General features: G+C 44.2%; 1 protein-coding gene across 1 annotated transcript; it reads right to left on the bottom strand.

Annotated features, from left to right (window-relative positions):
- Window positions 1–642: 642 nt before the first annotated feature.
- Window positions 643–19,142, bottom strand: LRP3 (LDL receptor related protein 3). The gene is made up of 7 exons (XM_070760327.1): window positions 19,013–19,142; window positions 12,892–12,939; window positions 10,951–11,089; window positions 9,840–10,048; window positions 7,479–8,565; window positions 5,868–6,000; window positions 643–3,685 (listed from the first exon to the last, which is right to left on the bottom strand). Exons 1-7 carry the CDS (start codon window positions 19,077–19,079, stop codon window positions 2,897–2,899), a joined length of 2,472 nt encoding a protein of 823 aa, XP_070616428.1. The 5' UTR covers window positions 19,080–19,142; the 3' UTR covers window positions 643–2,896.
- Between the last annotated feature and the right edge of the window lie 768 nt (window positions 19,143–19,910).

The following is a 19,910-nucleotide window of genomic DNA, read 5'->3' as shown; positions in this document are numbered from 1 at the left end:
TCCCATCAGAGTTTTACCCAGTGTAGACCAATATTATAAACTGGCAATAATTGGATTTGGGTTTTTTTTCATTTAAGCAGTCCCGGTAATAACAGCGCAGGCCCCATGCTTGCTCTGTCAACCAGCCCTGCCTCTTACAGCTTCTGACTGGGTTGTAGAAAAGCTCACACCTGAAGAAGCGGAAGGAACCCATTTTACAGACAGGTACAAAGAAAAGAGAGGGTTTAATTCACAGCAGCGGTTTCAACTTGCGTCCATGGAGCCAGGGGTCAGCGGCAGGTGAACTATGTTGGGTTGGGGCAGAGGTCTTCAAACTTGGCAACTTTAAGACTGGTGGACTTCAACTCCCAGAATTCTCCAGCCAGCATTCCGCATTTGGAATACTGTGTTCAGCTCAGTTCAATACAAAAAGATGTGGATAAAATTGAACGGGTCCAAAGACGGGCTACAAAATGGTGGGAGGTATTAAGCATAAAACGTATCAGGAAAGACTTCATGAACTCCATCTGTATAGTCTGGAGCAGTGTTTCCCAACCGTGGCAACTTGAAGATATCTGGACTTCAACTCCCAGAATTCCCCAGCCAGCGTTCACTGGCTGGGGAATTCTGGGAATTGAAGTCCAAATATCTCCAAGTTGCCAAGGTTGGGAAACACTGGTCTGGGGGACAGAAGGGAAAGGGGGGACATGGCCGAAACATTTAAATATGTTCAAGGGTTAAATAAGGTTTGGGAGGGAAGTGTTTTTAATAGGAAAATGAACGCAAGAACAAGGGGGCACATTCTGAGGTCAGTTGGGGGAAAGATCAGAAGCAACGTGAGAAAATATTATTTGACGGAAAGAGTAGTAGATGCTTGGAACAAACTTCCAGCAGACGTGGTTGGTAAATCCACAGTCACTGAATTTAAACATAGATCCATCCTAAGATAAAATACAGGAAATGGGTCTTTTTTTGCCATCAGTTTTCTATGTTCCTATGATAGAGGGGTGCAGTTCACCGCCAAGTTTTGGAGAGAGTCCATACACGTGATTGGATCCATGCAAGGACTTAGCTCGGCTTTCCATCCGAGTACCAACGGTGCGGCAGAACTGGTCAATGCGATGGTGGAGCAGTACCTCCGTTGATATATAGATTACCAACAAGACGACTGGGTGGGGGCTGCTGCCATTTGTAGAAGTAGCGTATAACAATGCCCTCCACAGCAACACTGAGTCACCAGTGGTCAAGAATTCATTCTCATGCCGGAACCACCTACGGAAGCACCCACTTCCATGTCCCCTGCTGAATGGATGGAAACCTTAAAGAAAGGATGGGAAAACACCAAGAGAGCACTGACCGATGCTGCCGAAGACTACAACAAGCAACCTAGTTTTCCTATCCACAAAATATATTCCATTGCCGACATCGCCGGCTGGAGAATTCTGGGAGTTGAAGTCCACCGGTCTTAAAGTTGCCAAGCTTGGGGACCTCTGGATGGGGTCACTTCTGTGAACCTGGAGAGGGAATCACTCTGAACTGCAGATTGGGAAGTCAAGGGACAAAAAAAAGTCTCCCTGGATAATAATAATGAAAACAGTAGAAGAACTGCAGCAACTATCCAAAGCGGTGATGCCCGGGTGGCTTCAAAAATGGTTGGACCCATTGGTGGAAGTGTTGGGGATCAACAGCTATTAGCTTTGATGGCAGTGGGGCTACCTCTGAAGGCCATCTGCTAGGAGATTAGTGGACTTCCCCAGGCAGCTGGTTGGTCAACACGATGACCTAGAATAGAGGTATCAAACTCGATTTAAGAGCTGCATCAGGGTTGTGTTTGACCTTGGGGGGAGGAAGTGAGTGAGGCAGGGCTGTGCAGGGCCATCTTAATATCCTGCAGCCTCCTGAGGTCCGTTTTCACTGGCAGAAGGCTGTAGAAGGCCATTGCAGCTTAAAACGGAGCTCGGGGGGCCCACACATGGGCCGGCCCTTCGCTGTTTTTAGGACGGCTCCGCGGACCAGATTTAAGCACTCCAAAGGCCGAATGATGCCCATGGAACTTGATTTTTTTTTTCTCCCGTTGAATTTTTAACATAAGAACATAAGAAGAGCCATGCTGAATCGGGCCAAAGCCCATCAAGTCCAGCATTCTGTGTCACACAGTGGCCCACCAATTGTCCATGGGGATCTTCAGCAGAAAGAGAAGGCAAGACCCTCTCTTTCCCTTGACCCCCAACAAAAGGGACCCAAGGGAACCCTGCTTGCCTCAACCAACATAGAGGCGGCACTTGGACATCCGACTCAACTTTCTTCTTTTAGGTCGGCCAAAAACTCACCAGCTTTTATACCTTCCCCCCTCTCCAGCACACATTTCGATCCTGTTTCTCCAGATGACTCGCATTCTCTGTAAGCAATCCTTCCGTTTGTGGGCATCACAACTAGGACAACAAGAGGTTGTCTTCAGTAGCCACCGGCCGAGAGGCAGGTGTCCGTTCCCTGGGGGATTTGTACACAGAGCCAGCCAGTCAGCCACTATATTTATCCTCTATGCCAGTGTTTCCCAACCTTGGCAACTTGAAGATATTTGGATTTCAACTCCCAGAATTCTGGGAGTTGAAGTCCAGATATCTTCAAGTTGCCTCAGTTGGGAAACACTGCTCTATGCATCTCGGCCCATTTATAACCAAAAGTGGGGAAGAGAGAAAATTGCTATAAAGAAAGAGACCAAGGAGATGTGGGGGCGGGGTGTAGGCAGAGGGCGGGGTATCCTACCATGGCACGCACAGCACCGGGGAGCTAGCGAGGTGACGTGCCCCACGGTGTCATTGCGTCTGGGATGTGGATTATGGGACCTGCGCCATTTGCCTGGCGTCGGAGCGCGTGAGCTCAGGCTGGGCTCCTGAGGGCCCGCGAACATGACCCTTCAGCACACCAACAAAGACTCGTCATCGCTGGGACTACTTTCACGGGCTGGGAGAGGGGAGGCGGCTATTGGCACTTCCATGGAATGGCAACGAGGAGGGTGAATGCCGAAAGGTTCTTCGTGACACGAGTGCGGGTCACCACTGGGCTGGTGTTCCCCCCGAAGAGGGAGGGTTCCCGGGCTTTCAAGGTACCCAGAGTCCCAGTTTTTTAAGGGCGTCGCGTGAGGCGTTTCTTCCCTCAGCAGCTGAGAATGTCTGGCGTCTCCAGCTGTCCTGCCACGCGACGCCCTGCCCCGTTGGTGAATTGGTGTCACTCTTTCCAACAAAGGGTCCCTAAATGTTCTTCCTGAATCCGCCTTGCCGGCTTGTGCGAGTCTGCCCTCGGGGGCCGCTTCGGCCATGCAGCTGTGGTGGCCCTCAGCATCCGGTGAAACGGCTGGGCAAGGGCTTGGCGCACTCTCGGTGGACGGGCCTTCCGCTGCTTCCGCCTCCAAGGCCAAGGGGCTGCTGCCAGGTTCGGAAAGGCCTCCAGGCGGGCCACAGGCCTCTTCAGGAGAAGCCGGGAGACTTTCCGCAGGCGCCCCGTCTGTGCAGTTCAGGATGCCGTCCCCCAGAACCGTCTGGGAGGTACGTGCCGTGTGCAAGAGCGGGACCTGGCCTCTCGCTCGCGGCCTGTGAAAGAATCTGTTCCAGAGTCTGCCCAAATGTTGGCGGGAAGAGCTGCGCCTTGAGGAATGGCGCCTCATTTGCCGCCTCATGGCCGTTCGGATGTTCTGCAGCACGGAAGCCTGCAAAGATTTAAAAAAAAAAAAATTAAATCTTTCCCCTGGTGAGTTTCATCAAAACTCTAATTTTGATCCAACCTAAAAATAAGGAGAAATTTTCTGTCAGTGAGGCCAATCAACATGCGATGGGAGAATTTAGAGAAATAAAAAACGCAGCAATAGAAAGCGCTCAGGCAGTAATAGTTTTGGGTTGGAAGGATGCGACAAAATGGACAATGCAAAATTGGTATAGGTACATGGTGGACCATATTCAATTTGAAATTATGGATAAAAGGATAAATTCGGATAATGAAACTGAGTTGGGACAACTGATGAGACGGTGGGACAAGGTAAGAAGATGCAATGCCCATGTTCACAGGCCTCACTGAATCCTCCAGACTTCCGGTAGGCCCGTTGGGCTGTTTTTTGCCACCCCCAGGTTCAGAAAAGCCTCCTGAAACCTGAGGAGAGCGAAAAACGGCTGAAAAGAACCCTGTTTATTGGGGCAATAGGCTGGCTCTGTTAAAAAGTGCTATTGCTAACATGTTGTAAGCCGCCCTGAGTCTAAGGAGAAGGGTGGCATAAAAATAGATAGATAGATAGATAGATAGATAGATAGATAGATAGATAGATAGATAGATAGATAGATAGATAGATAAATAGATAATATGTAAATAGATATATTGCTCTTGGGTAATATGTAAATAGATATATTGCTCTTGGATAATATGTAAATAGATATATTGCTCTTGGATAATATGTAAATAGATATATTGCTCTTGGGTCAAGTGGATTATATAAGAAACACCCCCGATTTGGTGGTGGGGAATGTGTGTGTGTCTGGGTGGTGGGCACATTTCACTATGCACTGTTTTATGTTGTGTGTAATATACATTTGTTAAAAATTAATTTTAAAAAAATTTAAAAAGAAAAAGAAAAAAAAGTGAGACCAATCAACCAATGGAAGAGAAGTTGCGGGAGCTTCATTATTGGAGGCTTTTAAGAAGAGACTGAACTGCCATTTTGTTAGAAATTGGGTAAGGCAGTGATGGTGAACCTTTTTTGGGCTTGGGTGCCAAAAGGGTGCGCACGCATTCAACAATATGCACACGTGTGCCAACACCCATAATGCAATGCCCATGTTCACAGGCCTCACTGAATCCTCCAGACTTCCGGTAGGCCCGTTGGGCTGTTTTTTGCCACCCCCAGGTTCAGAAAAGCCTCCTGAAACCTGAGGAGAGCGAAAAACGGCTGAAAAGAACCCTGTTTATTGGGGCAATAGGCTGGCTCTGTTAAAAAGTGCTATTGCTAACATGTTGTAAGCCGCCCTGAGTCTAAGGAGAAGGGTGGCATAAAAATAGATAGATAGATAGATAGATAGATAGATAGATAGATAGATAGATAGATAGATAGATAGATAAATAGATAACAAACAAACAAGCAAATAAAGCTGAACATCAGCGCACTGGAGCTGACATAGGGCAACACTTCATGTGGAACTCTGACACAACTCAACTCTCTAACTCAAACGATGGCTTCGGCCTGACATCGCGTGCCCTCAGATATGGCTCAGCGTGCCACTTGTGGCACACATGCCATGGGTTCACCATCACTGGTGTAGGGTCTTCTGATTCGGTGGGTGGTTGGACTAGAAGACCTATAAGGTACCAGCTCTGTTAATCTAAGGCTTTGCAAACATGCTATTTACAGGTAGGCCTCGATTGACGATCTACAATTAGAGCCCGAAATTTCTGTTGCTAAGTGAGATGGTTGTTAAAAGATTCTTGCATGAATTTTTGTTTTTGAAAGAATTCTATTCTATTCTATTCTATTTATTCTATTCTATTTATTCTATTCTATTCTATTTATTCTATTCTATTTATTCTATTCTATTCTATTCTATTTATTCTATTCTACTCTATATTCTATTCTATTCTATTCTATTCTATTTTATTTATCCTATTCTATTCTATTTTATTTATCCTATTCTATTCTATTCTATTTTATTTATTCTATTCTATTTTATTTATTCTATTCTATTCTATATTCTATTCTATTCTATATTCTATTCTATTCTATATTCTATTCTATTCTATTCTATATTCTATTCTATTCTTCATTCCAATATCTATTCCATTCCATTCCATTCTATTCCTAATTCTACTCCATAATTCTACTCTACTCTATTCTATCCAGAAGGCCTTACCTGGGATGCATTATAAACAGGAAAGTCTTCCACGGGAGGAATGAGGCCTTGTGCGATCAGCTGCCCGTAAGAAGGAGGGGCTTCGCGCCTTACGAACTCCGCCTCCAAGCGAGTCATCTGGGTTTCAAATGCCCTAAAAACGGGATCAAAGGAAAAATGCCAGTAAATGCCAGTAAATGCCAGTTGCCAAGGTAACCATGGAGAGTCTGCAAAGGTCGTGTGAAAAACAGACATAAGTCACTTTTTTCACTTCCGTTGTAACTTCCGACAGTCATTAAACAAATGGATGTAAGCTGAGGACTACTTGTATTTCATTTTTCAAGATTCTGCCTTCTCCTTTGTTGTGGCCAGCAATGGACTGCCATCATTGGCACTAGTGGTGCGCCTCTGAGGCTGGCGCAGACGCCCAGCGGGCACGCGCACACACGTTGGTGCAAAATTTGGCTTCTTACCTGAGGACACACACACACAAGCAAGATTTCAGCGATTTTTGACAATATTTTTGCTTCCGTGCATGCGGTGAAGCAAAAAGAATCGGCGAAAATTGCCAAAATCTCGCTCGCACATGCATCTTCACACAAGATTTCACTTGCTGCCCATGCGCAGAAGCCAAATCTCACGTGGGGGAGCATGTGCATGTGCTTGCGCATCCCGAAAATCGCTAGCGAAACATAGCAGCTGATCGAAACGCATCTCGAAAATCGCTAGCGCAACGTAGCACAACCATCACTGGTTGTGGCCTGTCGGCAGTTGGCCCTCCAGCAGCCGACTCAAAGGAGAGGGGGGCAGTGTGGGAGTCAGGGTCAGCATCAAGGCAACCTGAAAGCCCCAAAGGGGAAGAGAGAATGGAGACAGAGCCTGGGTCATCCGTCAGCCCTCAGGTGGAGAGTCAACAGTTCCCATGTCTGGAGGTGGCCGATGAGGAAGAAGAGGAACAGCTGGGTCCTGTGCCTAACACACAGTTTTGCAGAAGGCAGAAGAGAGGAGAGCAGTGGAAATCTATGGGCTGATCCTTGGGACAGAAGAGCCTCCGCTGCCAGCAAAGCCCCACCTTAGTTCTGGGGGTAAAAAGCAGTGATAGATGTGACAGGCAGGGAGGGGCTGCTGCCCCCACGGGGGGATTGTGGAGTGCAGTGGATGTAGTAGTAGTAGTAGTAGTGGTAGTAATAATAATAATAATAATAATATTATTATTATTATTATTATTATTATTATTATTATTTATTAGATTTGTATGCCGCCCCTCTCTGAAAACTCGGGGTGGCTAAGTTTATTATTATTATTATTATTGTTATTAATTATTTACTAGATTTGTATGCCGCTCCTCTCCAAAGACTTGGAGCAGCTCACAACAATAAAATACAGTACAAATCCAATCATAAAAAATAAGGGGGTCAATCAATATTTCCCCCCCACAGGGTAATGGATGGACAGATGGAATTGTCCTTAGGAGGCAAAATCCACAGCCACTCCGTCTTATCAGGGTTGAGTTTGAGTCTGTTGTTACTTATGCAAGTAAGTTTATGCACAGGGTATCCAGAGGGGGCCTGGCTCATTCTCTTCCGAATCTGACATGACCTGAGCGGGACAAGGACCATTCACAACACCCACCGGTATTCCCTGCTCCTCAGGGAGTACAGCTTGAAGGCACAACCCAAGGCGATCACCAGCAGCAGCCCGCAGACCAGGCTCCCGATGAGAGCCGCCGTGATCACTTTCCGGGGCACAATCACCAAACAGTTGTGCTCGTCGCTGCCGTCCTGGCAATCCTCCTGCCCGTCGCAACGCCAGGTCTCGAAAATGCAGAGGTTGGTGCCGCAATGGAAATTCCCTGGCTGGCACACGAAACAGTTCTTCTCGTCCGACCCGTTGGGGCAGTTCTTCTGATTGTTGCACCGGTCGAGCAAGGAGTAGCAGAGCCCGCTGTTCCCTTCGCAGGGGTACTCGTTTTTCTGACAGGCGGGACAATTCTCCTCGTCCTTCCCGTTGGCGCAATGCCACCACCCGTCGCAGTGCTGCTTGTCGGAGTAGCACTCCTCCTCGTCGCCGCAAGGGTGCTCCCAGGGAAGGCAATACCCTTTGACTTGATACGTGGCGTTGAACCCGTGGCCGGTGCTTTTCGACCAGGCGTAGTACAAGACGGTCATTTGCCCCTTGGAGGACTCCAGGCTGACCGAGTGCTTGTTATTCCGATACGAGAGCGTCTCGATCAGCTTGTCGGCCCTCTCCTCTAAGCCGTCGTACACCTTGACATAATCCTTGTAGCCCAGCTGCAACGTGAGCTGCAGAAGGACGTGGCGGTTATCTTGGGTGTCCACCTGCCACGTGCAACAGAGGTCGGCCCGGTTCCGATCCGGGCGGAACAAATCCGGCGAGGCGAACGATCCGTAGAAATGGCTGAGCTTCTTGCCGCACGAGAGATCGGGGCAATTTTCTTCGTCGGACCCGTCGCTGCAGTCTTTGACGGCGTTGCATTTCAGCTCGTTCAACAGGCACTTGGTGGAATGGGCAACGCTGCACTGGAAGGTCCCCAAAGGGCAGAGGTTGGACTGGGGCTCCGTCGGGGGCAGGCTGCAGTTTTTCTCGTCGGAATTGTCCCCGCATTCGTCCATGGAGTTGCACTTCCAAGTGACGGGGATGCATTTGCCGTTGAGGCAGTGGAATTCGTCCGATTGGCAGCTGGCTTGGCCAACCTTTCCTGCGAAGTAAGGAAGATGAGTTAGAAACTTGCAAGACCAAATTGGCGCCTATTATCACCAGTGGTGGACGTGTCCCAAAGCCAACCTATATTGGAATACAGTGGTCCCTTGATTTTCGCGGGTTCGAACTTTGCGAAACGGCTATACAGTACCACGGTTTTTCAAAAATATTAATTAAAAATTACTTTCCTGGTTTTTTCCCTATACCACGGTTTTTCCCGCCTGATGACGTCATATGTCATCGCCAAACTTTCGTCCGCCTTTAATAAATATATTTTTTAATAAACTTTAATAAATAAACATGGTGAGTAATAATCTAAATGGTTGATAAGGGAATGAGAAATTGCAGTTTAGGGGTTTAAAGTGTTAAGGGAAGGCTTGTGATACTGTTCATAGCCAAAAATAGTGTATTTACTTCCGCATCTCTACTTCGCGGAAATTCGACTTTCGCGGGCGGTCTCGGAACGCAACCCCCGCGAAAATCGAGAGAACACTGTACTATTGAGAAATGGTTAAGGGAAATAACAAAACAGGAGTTAAGAAAAAACCCTGGAATTTTTCTTATTAGGAATACTTCCCCCAAAATATAAAAAAGAAATTCAACACTTGATAATAAATATTTTAACAGCAACAAGAATAGTTTTGTTGAATCCCCACACCCAATTTCTCAAGATCCTTTGCCTTTATACTCCTAGAAGTGACATCACACCACAAAGAGGCTACGTCAATACACTAATACCTTTTCCTATGCAACTCCTCTCACCTTCTGAGCAATCTCCTATAGCGAGGATCTATCCACTGACTTTCTATTCTCATGTCTTCCTTATCCTCTGACTAGGACCACTCCCCCACTGGATTTCATTCCTAAAGCCGAACTAGAACTCCCAGGCTCCTGGTGATTGGCCCAAGGTCACCCAGTTGGTTTTCATACCTCAGACAGAACTCCCAGTCTCCTAGCAATTCTGGTGCCTTGGAATATATATTTTTATAATCCGACCAATCAGGCATTTACAGTGGGGGTGTCCCTCTGATCTTCCTCCCAATCAGCTTAAAGCTGTGTTGGGAGAACTGGCGCTAGACTTATGGTTGGGGGTCACCACAACATGAGGAACTGTATTAAGGGGTCACAGCATTGGAAAGGTTGAGAACCATTGGTCTAAGGTGTGTTTGCTTATTCCAGTTCATTGTTCTCTCTTCTATCCTTGCAAGGAATTACTCCCTCACCCAGATGTGCTATCCAGAGATAAAATGAACCAAACAGAGCAAAATTTACCTCGAATGTAAGAAAGGCGAAATCCCTGAGCCTGGGCTGAACTTGATGGGTCTGAGTGGAAAAAGATCCAGATGTGGTCCCTGGCAGAGATGAACGAAGGAGGGATAAATGATCCGCAGACTTTGTAGTCCTCCCCTTTGGAAGAAGGACCCATCATCAACCAGTCTACGGAACATTTGGGAGAGTCCTCCACATCAAAGTTCTTAAAACTATCGAGACAAAAAGATGGAGAGAAAAGAAGAAGTCATACGAATGAAGGAAAATAAACCTGGTTCACATCTTGGAAGGCCTGGCACTTGGTCTCCTGACCGTCAGAGATGGGTGTTTTGGGGGGGGTTGGGGTACAGGGAGGAGGAACCTGCCGGGATCCTGTCGTAAGTCTGAAGACCAGTCATAAGGCACTTTTTTCAGCATCATTGAAATTTTGAATGGTGATTAAGCAAATGGTACTGTATTTTATAGGATGGATGGATGGATGGATGGATGGATGGAGTTGGATGGATGGATGGATGGATGGACGGACGGACGGACAGACAGACAGACAGACTCAGCCCACATTGGTAGATGTGGATCAAAATGTGATTGGATACACAAGGAATTTTTCTTTGGTGTTTATTCTCTCAGTGTGCATATATAAAGAAAAAACAAAATATTCTCATCAAGAATCATAAGATACAATATTTAGTAATAATCATAGGCTACTAATCAAATCATACTAGGAAGCAATAAAAACAATATAAGTTGTAAAGCAACATGGATATAGCCATCTGTGGGAAGAGATAGGTACTAGTAAGGTTGAGAAGAAGAAGAAGAATACAGTCTTAATAAATTATTTGACAGTGTTGTGGGAATTAGTTTTTTTAGCAGAGTGATGGCATTTGGGGAAAAAACTGTCCTTGTGTCTTGTTGCTCTGGTGTGCAGAGTCCTATAGCATCGTTTTGAAGTTAGAAGTTGAAACAAATTATATCCAGGATGTGAGGGGTCTGTAAATATTTTCACAGTCTTCTTTTTGACTTATGCAGTATACACGATGTGTATGGAAGGCAGGTTGGTGGCAACTGTTTTTTCTGCAGTTCTAATTATCCATTTCAAAAAAATTATACAACCCACCTGATAGTTATGACATCGCCACGGTCTCCTTGGATGTACCAGCTGCAGTTCATGGCTGGGAGATAGTTGAGTGGCCATGAAGGACTATAAATGACTCCTCTCCGTTCCATATGCTGCTCGGGTTTTCCACTACAAGCGGCTGTTGGAATTAGCATCAAAAACAGAACGTTAAAACTCCATAGCATTTCTTTTTTCGGAGAAAAATACCATCAGGCTGATCAATTCCTGTTCCTATCACTTTACTAAACTCTTTGTTTGCTTGGCTGAAATGTGCTGTTACAGGCTTTTTTTTCCTAGGAGACGATCAATACCCTAAATAGGTCTGCCAAAAGGAAAGGATTTTTTTGCACAAAGGGAGCCAAAGAAATAAACATGACCGGTTAAGAAATCTCATCGTCAGGCAGAATTCAAAAGCAAAGCCAACTACTATTAAAATAATAATAATAATTAGCTGGTCCACAGAAACTATTGGGGTTTTTAAAATAAAAAAAATTCTCCTAAACCAAGAGTCCCCAAACTTGCCAACTTTAAAGTTAGGTGTTAGAAAAAACTTCAGAAGAAAAGGATTTAGGGGTAGTGATTTCTGACAGTCTGAAAATGGGTGAACAGTGCAGTCAGGCGGTAGGGAAAGCAAGTAGGATGCTTGGCTGCATAGCTAGAGGTATAACAAGCAGGAAGAGGGAGATTATGATCCCGCTATATAGAATGCTGGTGAGACCACATTGGGAATACTGTGTTCAGTTCTGGAGACCTCACCTACAAAAAGATATTGATGAAATTGAACGGGTCCAAAGACGGGCTACAAGAATCGTGGAAGGTCTTAAGCATAAAATGTATCAGGAAAGACTTAATGAACTCAATCTGTATAGTCTGGAGGACAGAAGGAAAAGGGGGGACATGATCGAAACATTTAAATATGTTAAAGGGTTAAATAAGGTCCAGGAGGGAAGTGTTTTTAATAGGAAAGTGAACACAAGAACAAGGGGGCACAATCTGAAGTTAGTTGGGGGAAAGATCAAAAGCAACATGAGAAAATATTATTTTACTGAAAGAGTAGTAGATCCTTGGAACAAACTTCCAGCAGACGTGGTAGATAAATCCACAGTAACTAAATTTAAACATGCCTGGGATAAACATATATCCATCCTAAGATAAAATACAGAAAATAGTATAAGGGCAGACTAGATGGACCAGGAGGTTTTTTTCTGCCATCAGACTTCTATGTTTCTATGTTATGGTCTTCAACTCCAGAATTCTAGGAGTTGAAGTCCACAAGCCTTAAACCTAAATTTTACTTTCCAAAATTAGTTTTAAAAGGCTGGGAAAGTTCTAAATCTGTTATCCTGTTGTTGTTTCTAGACCCCAGAAAAAGTAAACCGGAAGTTTTAAAGATGTTGGATAACCATTTATCTGAAGTAGTGTAGGGTTTTCTGCCTAAGCAGGGGGTTGGACTAGAAGACCTCTAAGGTCCCTACCAACTCTGTTGTTTGTTGTTGTTGTTGATGATGATAATAATATAATATAATATAATATAATATAATATAATATAATATAATATAATATAATATAATATAATATAATATAATATAATATAATATAATATAATATAATATAATATAATATAATATAATATAATATAATATAATATAATATAATATAATATAATATAATATAATATAATATAATATAATATAAATATTAATAATAATAATAATAATAATAATAATAATAATAATATTCTATTGACTATACAATGAGTAAATTGTTAAGGAAATCATTCAGGGAATGTCTCAGCATTATCTTTTGATCAATGTCTTTACGCGATACATTTTCCTGTATTTTGAAAAGGGCGTCTTTTTTTAACATGACACTGATCCGGGCTTATAAATTACCAAAAAGATTATGAAATTTCAATTATAATAAAAAGGAAATTTATCTTACCTAAGGAAGGAACCGCAGTCTCAATTTTCCCAGTCAGGAAGAGATTCACTATTTTGAAAAAACATGAATCAGACGTTACGAGGGTGGCATTTACCGTAAGATATTGATCAAAAAGATATCTATATCGGATGTGTTTTGAAAGTGTTGCTACAAGCAATCTTGGGCTTAACTTTTTATTTTTGTTTTTTTTAATAGTTTTTATTAATTTATATACATTAAAAACAATACAAAAGAAAAGAAAAAAACAAAGCAATAACAATACAAATGAAACAACAACAAAAACACACATATAAATTGTGAAAACATTACATCATTAATTAATATATAGCTATTTTACACTTTACCCCATCGGGGTTTTTTATGGTTTTTTCTATCGGCATGTTAATTACTTATATATATTCTCGTTTTGCTTTCTTCCGCCTTACTGTAATCCTTTTTGAAATTATTAAGTTAATAAAAATCATACTGAATAGGTCAGCGAAAGCCAGTGAAGGGCTGCAAAAAATGTTACTACCACACTGTGAGCGTGGCTTATTTTGTGGGTGTGGTTTCCAGCCATGTGATCAGGTGGGAGTGGCTTGATGATCATGTGACCAGGGGTGGCTTAAAGGTCATGTGACTGGCTTAAAGATGGCCAACTTGGCCTCACTCACGTCAAGGGTTTTCGTTAGGGTGCCTGGCCTCTTCTCGCCTCAAAGAGATACAATTTCCCTGTCTATTTACTACTACTACTACTACTACTATTATTATTATTATGTCAATACAACACAGCAAACGAGAACACCATGCTGGATTTCGTATTTCATCACCAGTCGGGCGCTTCCCAAGCACCTAGGACTGCGTGATGTAGCGGCGAATTATGTTTGCCAATCCCAGTAAAGCGGCCTTTTGCAATTGACAGATGGAGATTTTGTCAATTCCGATGGTTTTCAAATGTCCGCTGAGATCCTTTGGCACTGCGCTTATTATTATTATTATTATTATTATTATTATTATTATTATTTTATTTATTTTTTATTAGACTTGCATGCCACCCTTCTCCGAAAACTCGGGGCGGCTCACAGAATAAACATAAAAACAAAGCATACAAGACAAATCTAATACATTAAAAAACTACAGCTAAAAACCCAATGTATTAATCAATCCAATCATGCCACGCATCACATTTATTGGTCATATTACTGAACATCCAATATATACTATTTAATTCTATGTATATATGCCCTATGCATGTATACATATTACGCACAAGCACACAAAAATATACATTATCTACTATATAAACTTTATGTGTATGTACACACACACACGCACAGCTCTTCTAAAATTATACGCATTCAACCTCATTTACTGCGATAGGAAAAACATACCCAGAGCCCAGAAGGAAAAAGAAAAGAAAAAATGCAATTTTTTTTTCTACTGGTTCTGCATGCCTTACTAAAATTTTTCTATCGGTTCTGCATACCTGTATCACTGGCAAAAGCCAACAAAACTCTTTAAGCTCTGCAGAATGTTTGATGTGACCTGAAAAGGCCTTTAAAATTCAGCTATGGTACGATAGCCTAGAGCCCTGGCACCTTTCATTAAAACTACATCACATTATTCCCAAAGACTCTGGCTTTTTCTGTTATTTCTATTTATAGAATAGCATTAATTTTGACGGCAGAAAGGAGAAAATAAACCAGGGGAAGGGGAGGCAGCTGCTTACATCCCTGGGGTTTTTTTCACCTGAGGTTTATCCACCAAGACTAAAAATGTGTAAATCTGTACATTTATATATCCTCAACTGACCTCACGTTCAATTTCTTCTAGCTCCAGGCTCCTGGCTCCAAACGGTATCCAGTATCAATGATTTCCACTGGGAACTTATCATAGATCAGTGGTTTTCAAAACTGGCATTGGGTGCAAAGAATCGGGACCACCCATTTAATTCCAAGTAAACTGATTTATTACTCAGAGTCTTCGGAGGGGGGCGGCATACAAATCTAATCTATTATTATTACTATTATTATTATTACTATTATTATTACTATTATTATTACTGTTATTATTACTATTATTATTACTATTATTATTACTATTATTATTATTACTATTATTATTACTCATGCCCATACACAAGAATCTAGTCAACTAATGGGCAGCACTAAATTGGAGCTAGAAAAGAGCTAATGGAATTTGGTTGGATTTTGATTGTTTGTGAGAGTCTAGGTTTATTACTCACTTGACTCTACCCTCCAGGCTGAGATTTTTAATATTTTTAAATGTCCCCGTTTTAATTTATAATACAGCAAATGATGATGGATACAATTCCTATCCACCAAAGCTCTACATGCTCCTCAGTTATTTTTAAGAACATCAAAAGTTCCTGAAACCAAAACATTTGTGGGTCACTGCTCTAAATTAAGCATAAATGGCAAGGGTCATCTCTAATTATTTGGATTTTTAAGTTTTTCATTTGCCTGCCGGCAAGGTAATCAACACTGATGATATTGCCTAGTTTGGAAATGAAATGTCTGAAAGAAAACCCACTAAGCTCAGACAGCGTCAAGGACTTAATTATCAACACTGCATTTGGGAGGTGCTCGACCACAGAGAAACTTACAAAGCGGCCTGTCAAATTCACTCTTCTTACTCACACTTACCAAGAAGTAAATCTATAGATTTCATTCACATTAATGCATCTTCTCCTCAAAGGAATTATTTAGTAAAAAATAAAGCTTCCTCTTTACAAGTAAAGAGTATTAGTTGATAACTAATACAGTGCTACCTCTACTTACCAACTTAATTCATTCTGTGACCAGGTTCTTAAGTAGAAAGTTTGTAAGAAGAAGCAATTTTTCCCATTGGAATCAATGTAAAAGCGATTGGGGAAAGCATAGGGCCCTGTTACCTCCCAAGAGATTCCTAGAGAGGCTCCATGGAGGCTTCCCCCACCTTTTCTGCCCATTTCCTCCCAGGAGATTCCTACAGAGGCCCCACGGAGGCTTCTCCCAGCCTTTTCTGGCCCTGTTTCCTCTCAGGAGATTCCTAGAGAGGCCCCACGGAGGCTTCTCCCCACCTTTTCTGCCCATTTCCTCCCAGGAGATTCCTACAGAGGCCCCACAGAGGCTTCTCCCAGCCTTTTCCGGCCCTGTTTCCTCCCAGGAGATTCCTAGAGAGGCCCCATGGAGGCTTCTCCCAGCCTTTTCCGGCCCTGTTTCCTCCCAGGAGATTCCTAGAGAGACCCCACGGAGGCTTCTCCACACCTTTTCTGGCCCTGTTTCCTCCCAGGAGATTCCTAGAGAGGCCCCACGGAGGCTTCTCCCTGCCTTTTCCGGTTATAATTTCGGAGGCTCGGGTTTGTAAATGGAAAATAATTCTTGAGAAGAGGCAAAATAATCTTGAACACCCGGTTCTTATCTAGAAAAGTTTGTAAGTAGAGGTGTTTGTATGTAGAGGTACCACTGTACTTAATAAGTCAAAATCTGAGGCTGCTATCGCTATGCAGACTATCTGTCTATTTTTCTCTATCAAAACTCCTGGAAAAATGAAGAAGTGTTAACTGCAAATGGCAGGACAGAAGACAGGAAATGAAACACACAGGAAACAATGCAAAGAATAAAACAACAAATATAGTAAAGGACATTGCATCCTGCTATTTCTCAACTGCTATCCACCATTGATATTGCTAAAATAGTTAGTGCAGCTCTTACAACTTCTAAAGATAGAGATGGCATAAATTAAAAAGGTTAAATGTTTATACAACCTTGCCAACAAAGCCTGTGAAGATAACATTGCTGCTTTTTAGAAATTAGTATCAAACCAAATAGGCTACTATGTATAATAAGTACAGAAGGGAAAGGGGAGGACGTGATCGAAACATTTAAATATGTTAAAGGGTTAAATAAGGTTCAGGAGGGAAGTGTTTTTAATAGGAAAGTGAACACAAGAACAAGGGGGCACAATCTAAGGTAATTGGGGGAAAGATCAGAAGCAACGTGAGAAAATATTATTTTACTGAAAGAGTAGTAGATGCTTGGAACAAACTTCCCGCAGACGTGGTTGGTAAATCCACAGTAACTGAATTTTAAAATGCCTGGGATAACCATAGATCCATCCTAAGATAAAATACAGGAAATAGAATAAGGGCAGACTAGATGGACCAGGAGGTCTTTTTCTGCCGTCAATCTTTTATGTTTCTAAATATACCTCCATACCAAAAATGTGTTCTTATTACGGGTTCCCAATTTTTTTTAATTGAGCCGAGACATGAAAGCGATGCCAAATTGAACAGGTTTGCGTGAAGAGTCATAATTATAAGGACCAGAAAGTTATTGCTACGTTCTGGCTTATGCTGTGAAATTTTGCAGACAAATTGACTTCCTGGCCCAGGAAATCATTAAATTAGATTCCTTTTCCATCCTGCGACAAGACTCACAACTTAAATGTTTGCCTCATAGCCCGGATTGATACAGCTGTTTAGAAATAAGCCCAAATGAGCTAAATGGGCTTCCCAGGTAAGCTTATAAGTGACTTTATAGTTGCATTATTAGCTCATAATGGCTTTATAAGTGCATTTCCAGCCTTTGAGCTAACTAAAAATCTATTCAAAAATGTGGTGTTTTGTTTTTGGGAAAAAAAAAATGCTTTCTCTATGCATTATTCATATCTGGAAATTTTCAATAGATTACTTTTTTTTTTAATGTCCCAGAAGCAGCAATACAATTTCTGTGATGTCATCGGCAATAAATCAAACCTCTCCCTTTAACCCAAACTGCCCCAAACTTGTTGTGAAATGGAATCGGGGCTGGCCTTCCTCACTGAGGTCTAGCAACTTAGCCAAAGCCGCCAGAGAGAGAGGGAGGGGGGGACAAAAACACCCACCTCCTTCACTCCGGCAAACAAAGCTGATGTCACTTCATCCCGCAGTGCCCTTGCACGAGGAAAAACACGCCGGCTTGCCGAAGCTGCAGTCATGCACAACCGTCCCCCCACCACCACCAGCCTCCTTTCCAAAAAAGCACTTTTAGGTCCTTTCCAACTGCACCTTTGGTTTACTGGATCCTGGACGCCTGGTGTGTGTTTGTGTGTGTACATGTGTGTGTATGTTGGGGAGGGGAGGGATGGATTGCATGACCTTAAGAGTCTCACATAGAGTGTCCCTGGACTCCTTGTCTCTCTCTCTCTCTCTGTGTTTGTGTGTGTTTTGGGTTGGGGAGGGGAGAGGGGTGGATTGCATGACCTTAGGAGTCCCCTAGGATGTCCCTGGAGTTCTGGTGTGTTTATGTGAATGTGTGTTGGGTTGGTGGTGGTGAGAGAGGAGTGGATTGCATGACCTCAGGCGTCCCCTAGGACTCCTGGTGTGTGTGTGTTTTGGGTTGTGGGGGGAGGGGTGGATTGCATGACCTCAAGAGTCCCCTATGATGTCCCTGGACTCTGCGTTTGTGTGTGTGTATTTGTCTGTTTGTGTGTGCATTTTGGGTTGGGGGAAGAGAGGGGTGGATTGCATGACCTCAGGAGTCCCCCTAGGATGTCCCTGGACTCCTAGTGTGTGTGTGTGAATGTTTGTTTGTGTGTATGTGTGTTTTGGGTTGGGATAGAAACAGGGATGGACTGCATGACCTAAGGGGTCTCCTAGGATGTCCCTGGACTCTGCGTTTGTGTGTGTGTGTATTTGTCTGTTTGTGTGTGCGTTTTGGGTTGGGGGAAGAGAGGGGTGGATTGCATGACCTTAGGAGTCCCCCTAGGATGTCCCTGGACTCCTTGTGTGTGTGTGCGTGTGTGTCTTGGCTTGGGGGGGGGGAGGGCTGGATTGCATGACCTCAAAAGCTCCCTAAGCTGCCCCGTGGAGAGTCCGCGCCTCCCCCCCGCGCACCAGGCTCTCCGGGCCTCCCAGACGGAGAGGAGAGAGAGCCACGGATGGGAAAGTGCGCGCAAAAGGATCCAGATGCGCCCTCGGCTGCCCGGGCTTCCTCCTCCTCCTCCTGCGGGGTCCCACAACCTCACGCCCCCCGTCCAACCTTTCCATATCTCTCCACCTGCCCCCCACACCTGGGGCGCCTCCATTCTCCCCCCCGGGTGCAAAGAAGGACCCCCCCCTTCCCCCGGTACCCAAAGCTCCGCGCTGGCCTCGACTCACCCAAGCAGAGCGCCGCCAGCGGTCCCAGCGCGCCCGGGCCCCGCGGCTCTGCGGCCGGCGCTTCCATGGCGGGCTTGCCGGGCTGTCTCCGCGCCGCCAGGGTCAGAGGGGCGCGGGGCAGCCGGCAGCGGCATCCCGGCCGGGCTCCATGGCCCCCTCGGTTCGCCTTGGCCGCGATGGGAGAGCCATCCCCCCCCCCCCGCGTGACGCCACGGCTCGACCGCCGCCTCTTCCTCCTCCTCCTCCTCCTCCTCCTTCCCGCCCGGCTCCGCCCCGCGCGCTTCCCCAGCCGCGTCTCCGTGCGCCCTGGGGCGCGGGAGGAGGATGCTTGGCGAGGCTTGGCAGAAAAAAAGGAGAGGCGCAGCGGCGGTGCCGAACCCGGAAAAGGCAGGCCGGGGGGGGGGGGGGTAAACACGATTCCATCAGAAAACAACAGACGACAACAACGTCGGAGTTGGGCGGCATGGAAGTCGAATGAATTAAATTAAATGAAACATCTACCAACGTGAATAGAATATACAGTAGTGGAGAGGTTAGAATAGAATTGAATGGGAGAAGAGAGGAGAAGAGAGAATATAGTGAATAGAATAGAATGGAGAGAGGAGGAGAAGAAAAGAGAGGAGAAGAGGAGAGAATATAGTGAATAGAATAGGAATTAAACATCTACAACTGTGCAGAAATGGATAAAGCCACGGTGGGAAATAAGGCGAATAAGGGAAAGAGAATACCATGAGACTGTGGAATAATTGGTGCAAATGGATAAAGAGAAGCAAGGGCTACAAAAATGGATGAATACACAAGCAGGAAATGAATAAACATGTAAGGGTACATTAAAAAACGGATAGATGTATCAATGTGAACCAGAGTGTGTAATATAAGAATTATAAGGAAATGAGTA

Source organism: Erythrolamprus reginae, chromosome 9, assembly GCF_031021105.1.
Source record: "Erythrolamprus reginae isolate rEryReg1 chromosome 9, rEryReg1.hap1, whole genome shotgun sequence".
In the NCBI taxonomy this organism is placed as follows: domain Eukaryota; kingdom Metazoa; phylum Chordata; class Lepidosauria; order Squamata; family Dipsadidae; genus Erythrolamprus; species Erythrolamprus reginae.
The sequence above is the reverse complement of the archived record's forward strand: the minus strand, read 5'-3'. Positions and strand labels throughout refer to the sequence as shown.